The sequence below is a fragment of the Nothobranchius furzeri genome, chromosome 6 (assembly GCF_043380555.1).
Source record: "Nothobranchius furzeri strain GRZ-AD chromosome 6, NfurGRZ-RIMD1, whole genome shotgun sequence".
NCBI lineage: Eukaryota > Metazoa > Chordata > Actinopteri > Cyprinodontiformes > Nothobranchiidae > Nothobranchius > Nothobranchius furzeri.
In genome coordinates, this window is record NC_091746.1 from 60,148,301 (window position 1) to 60,156,914 (window position 8,614).

General features: G+C 42.7%; 2 protein-coding genes across 2 annotated transcripts in view; one reads left to right on the plus strand and one right to left on the minus strand.

Annotated features, from left to right (window-relative positions):
- Positions 1-6,198, minus strand: part of ntrk2b (neurotrophic tyrosine kinase, receptor, type 2b) — a 19,587-nt gene extending 13,389 nt beyond the window's left edge. Inside the window, exons 1-6 of the mRNA XM_054744458.2 lie at positions 5,226-6,198; positions 3,585-3,659; positions 3,432-3,503; positions 3,290-3,358; positions 3,065-3,216; positions 2,829-2,965 (exon numbers count right to left, since the gene is read on the minus strand). Coding sequence (XP_054600433.2) covers positions 2,829-2,965; positions 3,065-3,216; positions 3,290-3,358; positions 3,432-3,503; positions 3,585-3,659; positions 5,226-5,422 — 702 coding nt within the window. The 5' untranslated portion in view covers positions 5,423-6,198. The remainder of the gene's footprint in view (positions 1-2,828; positions 2,966-3,064; positions 3,217-3,289; positions 3,359-3,431; positions 3,504-3,584; positions 3,660-5,225) is intronic.
- LOC107373312 (homeodomain-interacting protein kinase 4-like) overlaps positions 1-8,614 on the plus strand; it is a 745,746-nt gene that overhangs the window by 350,407 nt on the left and 386,725 nt on the right. The window lies entirely within an intron of this gene.

The following is an 8,614-nucleotide window of genomic DNA, read 5'->3' on the forward strand; positions in this document are numbered from 1 at the left end:
TCTTCTCAGGAGTTTAGGCTCAGCAGACTTTCAGGTCACAGTTATCAGAACACAAGTAGCACGTTAAATAGGTGTTTCCATGTGAACTGCTGGTCTCTGATCTCCATTCTGCTCTTTTTATTCCTTGAGCTTCTTTTATCCTTATGAATAGTTTGTATTAGCCTCAAAGAGAAGTTCAGTGTCATTGATCCTTAATATTTGTTTATACCATGAATAAAGTCAAACCAGTTACAGTAGTTTAATTAGTTTTACCTTTCATCAAACAAGATAGGAAATACTGTTTTTCATTTATGTAAAACAGAACATGCCTGTTTAAAGATGTATTCATTACATTCCTTGAGAAATGGCAAGAAAAAATTAAAATATTTTGAATGTTTTGTGGGTTCTTTTTATGGATTTATGGACCATTTCAACACTTTGCTGACGTCAGCCTTGCATAATCAGGAAATGGACCTCACATAGATGATTTTCAGTTGGGAGTCACCCTGTTCCAGCAGATTCTGGACCAAAACGTGATACATCTGCTTGCTCTTGACCAGATCAATATTAGTTTCTGGAACTGGCTGAAAAACAGGATGCTGACATTCTGCAGAGCACGTACAACTTTGGTTCACAGGCACACTGTTTAGCTCCAACAGTTTCTGATGAATTGTTTATTCTAATGACACTTAAAGTGTCATAACTATTTTACCCACCCTCTTTAAGTATGAAAGTTTCAGGCTAGCAGGACAAATTGTGTCAATTATAACAATATTATAGCTCTTGGTAGATGTCACTATAACATGACTTGTGTTTTTGTAACACCATTTTTAAATACATTCAGGATATTAGAGATGTAGCCTCTTTTATTCTTTTTATTTGAATAATTGACAGTGTTTAGATACACTGATATTTGGTATTAAATGTATTTTTGCTTTTAATTTAGTTCTTATTTAAGGATGCACCCATATAAAAATGTAGGTCATTATCATTCTGACACGATTCACAGATCACTCTCACATGACCAAACAATTACCGCATGACCACGCCCTCTCTCTTGAAACAGACACACCAACAGCAGCTAGATGGAATTAAATGTTGGTTGTGAAAGTCGGCCCAGTTTGACTAATCGGGATAATACCGATATGTTGAAAAATAACTATATTGGTTGATAACAATACTGATGCCGATATATCGTGCCTCCATAAGAATTTTCACTTGCTTAAAGAGGAACTAGACAGTTTTGGCTTGATTTTTGCACACCCTAGTGTCCGTCAGTAGAACCAAAATCGAAACCTATCTCCTTGCTCTGCGTTCGTCTTTTTAACGCGTTAATCTAAGCGGCTGAAACGTCTCCCAGCCTTTCTTAGTGTCTGCAGGAGTGACTCATCACTAAATTAAGCAAATCATCTGTGTTCATGATCTAAAACATGCAGGAAAATATTTTGGAACCAGGTTGCAGTGCAAGGTATGTCAGCTCAATTTGTTGTAAGTCCGCACAGATCGGCTCACTAGTCCGAAGTTGCAAGTAGAACATTCTGGCCATAGGGGGCGATAGGGGCTGGGCGGCCTTTCATCAACCCTGGAATGGGTCATTTTAGCATACTGGCTCAAGAAAATGATTTGAGAATATGGGAAAGTTGCAACATATCCATTGAAAGGTGTGGAACACTCGTTTAATCAGTACATTGGCAGTGGTCTCCGGTAGGACTGAAAGCCTTGCAAGTCGTTCTCTGGGGTAAATAAAGCCCAGAAGTGCCTGGAACAGCACGGAGAAGTCTGCTGCAGCAGAGAGTGGCAGAACGCGGCAGGATTTGGACTCTTATTTCCTGATATTTGGACATCTTGCCTCTGATTGGATAACTGCAACTCAACTCCACCGCAGACTCCATGTTCTCTGCGACATGGATGCTTTATCCCCGTGGATAACACAAGCCAGGAGGAGCTTCTGCCACGTGTTTGAGCTTCTAATGCTAAGGCCTAATTAAATCTCTCCATCTGCGTTGGTACGGAGACACGCGGTGTCATTATGCGTTGGCGTAAAGACTCTCTGACTGGCTCGCAGAGGCTGACAAATACACGTCCAACTTTTTAACTTTCCATCAAAAGCGACAAAGACTAGAACAGATTGAAGAACACCTGATGGAAAAAGTCCAAAAGTATGAACGTTTATTCACCTGTGACTTAATGTTACACATCCAAGTGGTCTAAGGGACTAAAAAGATATGCAGCAAACATTTTTTTCATGGACAGAAATGACGACAAACGCGAGTTTAGAATTGCCGATCACATGAAGCGGATGAGGAGAATGGGGGACAATTTTGTTCATGTTAAAAATGTCTGACATACATTAAAACAATATAATTACAACAGTAAACACAGTGTCGTTGACCAAAAATGTGACTGTAATGGTGGCAGGATACCTCAGAATAACGCTACGCCCTAGATTGCCCTGTCGGGGAATTGGTTTGCAACTCTCCCCAGGTAACGGAGCAGTCTGAAATGTGTTTGCTGCGCAGATCCACACTTGAGCTAACGGAGAAGTATAAATAAGATCTGACGGTTAACTTCCGCTAGCTGAGACATTCTCTGCTGTTTCTTGGACGCTAAACCAACAACTGCACTCCCCGTCACAAGCCAAGATGGGTGAGTCCACGAACGTTCAGTGAGTGTGGCTTTTCCTAGCATTTCAATGTCTATTTTCTATCAGAAGCTAATGCAGGAGACTATTTTCATGTTCAGCCTGCTTGAAAAACTCAGAGTGACTGATTATAATCAGAGATCTTGGTTACAAAATGTTTTTTCTGTGTTCCACACCTTTAAAGAAGCAGAGGGTGAACTGATCTCACCTCAAAGTGCGTTGAGAGCATGTCAAGGTTCCACTGGATCAGGGGAACCGGGGAACCCGAGGCAGTACACACAGCTTGGGCATTACCCCCCTCCATCTCAGTCACCGTCTTAGGGATGACTTCTACTTTGGGAACCACTGCAAGTAAGCCACAGACAGTAAACACGTTTGAAAGTTTATATTTTCTGTCTTCATGAAAAAAAAAACCCTTTCTGCTTATTGCACCCAACACCTTACCACAGTCTGGTGGCGTGAGTGTGGCAAAGTCCATCGTCACTCCCCTTTCATCGGTGCACGTCAGTTCTGAACTTTCCATTTCTTCTTGGAGTCTCAGTTTGATCCACAAGTTCTCACAAACGCAGTCCAACGGGTTTCCAGCCAGGAGAAGCCTTGAAAGGAAGAAACGACTGTAAAAAGAGAGGATTGCACCCTAAAAGAGCAGCCTTCTGACAGTTTACTCACGGATAAGAAATGTTAAAGTTCTGAAACGTTCTCCATGACAGCATGGAAAGGTTGTTGTCTCGGAGGTTTCTGGAAGGAAAAGACAGGAAGTTTAAAAATCCAAACAAAACAAACCAGAGAGGGTCTGCAAGATGCTGCTTACACATATTGAAGTCTTGTGTTGTTGTAAAACGCATCTGATGATATAGATGTCAGTCGTGTTTTTGTAATAGTTCTGTTAGAGGTCACAGTCTGGAGTTACTTTAAGTCACTTTCAATTGTACGTAAACTTGTGCGAAGCCTGAGTGATACTCACAGGTTTCTGAGGTTGATGTAGTTCCTCAGGCTGCTGTCGCTGATGTCAAACAGTCTGTTTTGATTGGCGATGTGTCTGTGGAAGGAAAAGGAGACATTTGTTGGTTTTATGAGAAACGTGAAGCTTCGAGGACCAAAGTTAAAGTGATCCAGCTCTGGAATTTTAATTTTAAAGCTTTATTGTCATTGGACAACAACAGGACAGCACTACTGCTATCCAAGCGTTTATATTTGTTGACACAGTTAGTAAAATCTAAAAGGAATCATGCTATTTTGGGAAATTCTGATCTGCAACATGTGAAACTGAACATTTTTAAATATACACCAACTATATGCTTTCATTTGTTTATAGGTTTTATCTTTATTTGGTGCGTGTAGAAAACCAGTGACACCGACCAAATGTTGTTTTAAACTTAATGATTATTGTTTACAAGAGTTTATTTCAAGCATTTCAGATGAAATGTTTTAAAAAGCCACATGAAATACAAATTCAACAATTAGAACAAAAAGAAAAAACTGTTGTGAATAATGTAGGAAGACATATAACTGTATAATTAATTACATAAACTTATATCTTCATTTTAGGTCATGGCTGTTCTAATTGTAGGGTTTTATGGATGTTCTTATGATCAAATTAAGAGAAATTATAGATGCATGTTTTCTGTTTGAACCTCTAAACTTGAGAATATTCAGCTTTAACGTGTTTTTTCCTATAATAAGACATTTGTTTACATGTGGATTCAGTCATTTACAAGCCAGACAACTTCTGGCAAATAACGTTGTCATTTCGTGTTTTTGGCTTTTAAGAAACAAAACCGTTGTCACTGAGACGGGTTTCTGATAAGCTGCTGAACACGTTTTTGGGTGCAGATTTCACAATGTGACGTTGGCTGCTGCAAGTTTCCTGGAGAAGGCTCCGGCGTGTCTGCCTCAAAAAGTCACTATAGGTGCAGCTGTGGGCTGGTGTGCCGGGTTGTAGCGCTCCGACATATAGGCCTACACACACACACACACACACACACACACACACACACGCACACACACACACACACACACACACACACACACACACACACACACACTGACGCAGATAAGGGCGCATAACTCTCAGCAGCCCGCCAGCTTTACGCAACTGATATGATCTCATGTGTAATCTGTCAACAGTGGTCTTTTTGAAATAAATGATAACACAGGCAACCCCCCATCCAACCCCCCCCCCCCCCCCAACCCCCCCACCCGCATGTGGCCTGACCATCTTTACTCCAACATACCTGCTGGAGCTGCTTTGTAAAGGAAAACACACTAAATCCGAATAAGCGTGACGCGCACTCTCACCGCCGTGCACGCGCATCCACTATGTCCTCCACACTACACACTCACACGCACGCACATAAAAATAGGAGGCCATATGATCTGACACGGTTTGTTATTTAAAAGAAAAGGTCGTTTTTACATAATGCGCAAAAAGGCGCAAAACCCCCGCGAGTCTGGATCCTCGTTGTTGATGTCATGTTCTGATCATCATGAATCCAACTCAGAAGTATTCGATGTCACACCGACCTGCACGACGGAACAGAGCTCCTTGCATCCTAATAAGTTCATAAGATGTCTGCACGAATCGCTTCCACAGAGGCACACTTACATCTCGGTGATGTTTTCCATGTCATCCAACGTGAGCACGGGGAAATCCTCGATGCCTGGTTCGGAATCAATACAAACAATCCTTGAGATGCTGCAAGTGCATGATTCGGGGCAAGCATCGCTGAATCTCCACAGCCCCATCAGAACCACCAAGAAACCAAAACGAGCCATGCCATATTCCCCCGCGCCGGTGTCCATCGCAGGTCCAAGGATCCCCACCACCAATCCCCCCGAACGGAATCTGGACAAATTCAATTATTGAGATTTCCTCACTCAGCCGCCCTCCTCTTTTTTGATGTCGGTCAAGTTAATCCTTTCAATTCCAGTGGAGGAGGACGAGGAGGGGGGATAAGAATAAAAAAGTGAGAAATAAAAAAAACTGCGCTATTGGTTAGGAATGCGCAGAGCCCACGATTTTAATATCAAGATGCCATGGACTGGCCTCCACGTCTCCGCAGAGCTGCTATCACTCTACTGCATATCGATGCCGCGAAGCAAGGTGTCAGTGGTCCGTCCGGGCTCTGCTCCTGCCTCTCTCCCCTGTTGCGGCCACCGACTGCTCGTCTCTGCCTTGTAAAACAAATATGAGGAGCTCTAGATGTTCAGAGATCAATAGGCAGGGCCCCCCACGGGCGATTTCTCATCTGTGTGCCGGAGATGGGGAGGGAAACGGCACAGCAGAGAGAGGATGGATGCGTGGTGATGCTGCTGCATGTGTATAAGGAGGAAGGCTCTACCTGCATCCGTCTATCGATTATCATCACCGAGGACGGGCGCAGCTCCGAGCCATCATCATCATCATCATCATCATCATGATCATGGAAATGATGGCTGCGATTTTCACGTCACGGATTATTTGACGATTGTCAGTAATTAAAATAAATATCAAAAACTTAAAAGGGAGTCGCAGCAGATTTTTAATGGTGGCTCGTGTCTGGGACTGGGATGGGAGCAACACATCACCAGTGCGGACAGAAAACTCCTGCTGGGGTTACTCTGAAGTCATGCTTTGGATGAAAGCCGAGCTTTTTTCCATAACAACGCTGTTGTATGGTTGCCCATTAGGCCTGGTGTGACGTACGGGTGACGCACAAGATGGGGTGCATCTATGAAAAATAATTACCCATACTATGTCTGCAAACTTCAAATAGGTCTCACTGAGCACTGCAAGATAGGTGCTCGTCCCTCTGAGTCTGATTCCCACTTCTTTTAATTTTGAGTTGTGCATTACTAAAAAACACACATCTAAAAGTGACGTCAATCCGGACTTGATGAGTATATTTACATGATATGAGACAATCAGAATTATGCGGATGCTGTTTATATGCCATTAAATTATTTATTCACAATTAAAATAAAAGCATTTCATCTTTTTTTTTTTTACTTTAGGAAACAGCATATTACAGAAATGTCCAAATCAACCCTGTTTACCTGTGGATTCCTAAATTTCCCTCATGATTAGGAGGCAGGACACACGATCCACGACACAGTCTGGATGATTAGTGTCGCTATGGTGACTTGCTTTTTCAAATAACGTGGACAATGTCAAGTGTCGCTATGGTTGCAGATGAAAATATGTGCGCAGGCTTTTCTCTTTTTTATGAGAAACATCAAGAACTGAATTATATCTGTCTCCATGGTAACCTCGGTGTAGAGGAGAGGGAAGAGAGTGCTCTGATCTGAGGGAGCGTGCATGATACAACACTATGAGAAAGGCATGTTTAATAGGTCAAATGTGGACATGATTCAGGCTCCTGAATTTCTAATGAATGTGCAGCCAGGTGAACATCTGGATTAAACGTCAGATCAAGTCTACGGATGATTGCATTTTATTATTGAACAACTTTTCATAACTTTAAAGGGTTATTAGTTCTTAGGCAAACTATTCAAAACTTGGACATAAAAAACTTTACATCATCCAGTTAAACTTTCTTTAACTCTGGGATTGATGATGGGCTACTTTTCTGAAGGCCACACACAAGCTGTGCATGCAACATAAAGCACCAGCATTGTTGAGATTGGGGACAACCGAAATAGGAAGCCAGACACAACGCCATGTTTGGTGCTGACAGCAGACGGCGAAAGGTTTGACAGTAGGCCAGTTGTTGTTTTTTACAACATGATCAACATGGCTGCAGAGTGACGTTGAGAAGGGTGGACTTCCTGGCCCATCCTGCACCTGAGCTTGCTCAGCAGTTTTTGCAGGGAAAAGTGGTGAAAAGAGCAGCTGCTACACCAAGCCCCAGGAGAAGGATTATGCATCAGGTGACCTTTCAGTGTAGGGTTGTAGGTTCTCGCCCTGCTCGGGCTGTTGCAATCAATGTGTCCTTGGGCAAGACATTTCACCTGCCTTGCAGCCTCACGGATGGAACCAGCAACTTCAGTTTGCCACCTCTGTCAGTTTTGTTGCCGATCCATTAGCACCTATTTGCACAGCTCAACATGATTCAACTGAACTTTGTGCAGTTTGGGCGGTGTTCCATTACAACTGAAACGGCTCTAGTACGTGCACTTGTCTATAGTGGGGGAGGGGGGCATGACCCGTGAGCGTAAGGGGATCTGAATGTACACTACACAGGTGGACATGGTGGCGGTGATGTTGAATGTTCTGCTTAGTTGTGTTTTTTTGTTTTTTTGTTTGTTTGTTAGACTGAACTCAAAACTGTTTGTAAACAGTGAGACAGCAGGCAGAAAACTCTGGAGCAACCAGTGACTCCACCCGTTAGCCAGTCAGTGACTGACAGTTGCTGATGTTGCATTTTCAGCCTGGCTTCATACGCTTGGGCTGGCAACCGTGTTTCTGATGGAAATGCCGTCCGACCGGCTGAAACTGATTTGCGTCACGGTGACTAGCTGGGTTTTGACCCAGGAATGCTGTGGTGAAATTGTGGCTCATCACCTCATGAATGTGTGCAGGTGAATGAATAATGTTGTGTTGTTCTAGGAGAACGCTTACTGTTTACACACACAAGCACCTCTGGTCCAAATTTATGTAAATGAATATCTGTATCGCAGTAATAGTATTTTTATGTTCTTTTCTTAACCTTACCTTAATTTTAAAATAAATGAAAATAAAATAAACTTTGGTTCTTGAAATCTTTGAATCAGTTGTTACTGCAGTACTGTCTACAGCATTTGGTGACCATTCACTTATGATTAAACCAACCCACCCAGTGGTAGAGGGAGATAGAGCCAGATGTTCTGGTGACATTCTGTATCATAACCACCCTTCAAACATCCCTGAGCTCTGTCTAAACCAGCTGCGGGCAGACTTGTCCTGAAGCTTTCATGGAGCTGAATCTCCAATAACTCAGTCCTGTCTGAATCTGCTTAGTTGCACACACAAACCGTAGTATAAATCAGCTGCACTGGTTTCACATTGGTCAGCTA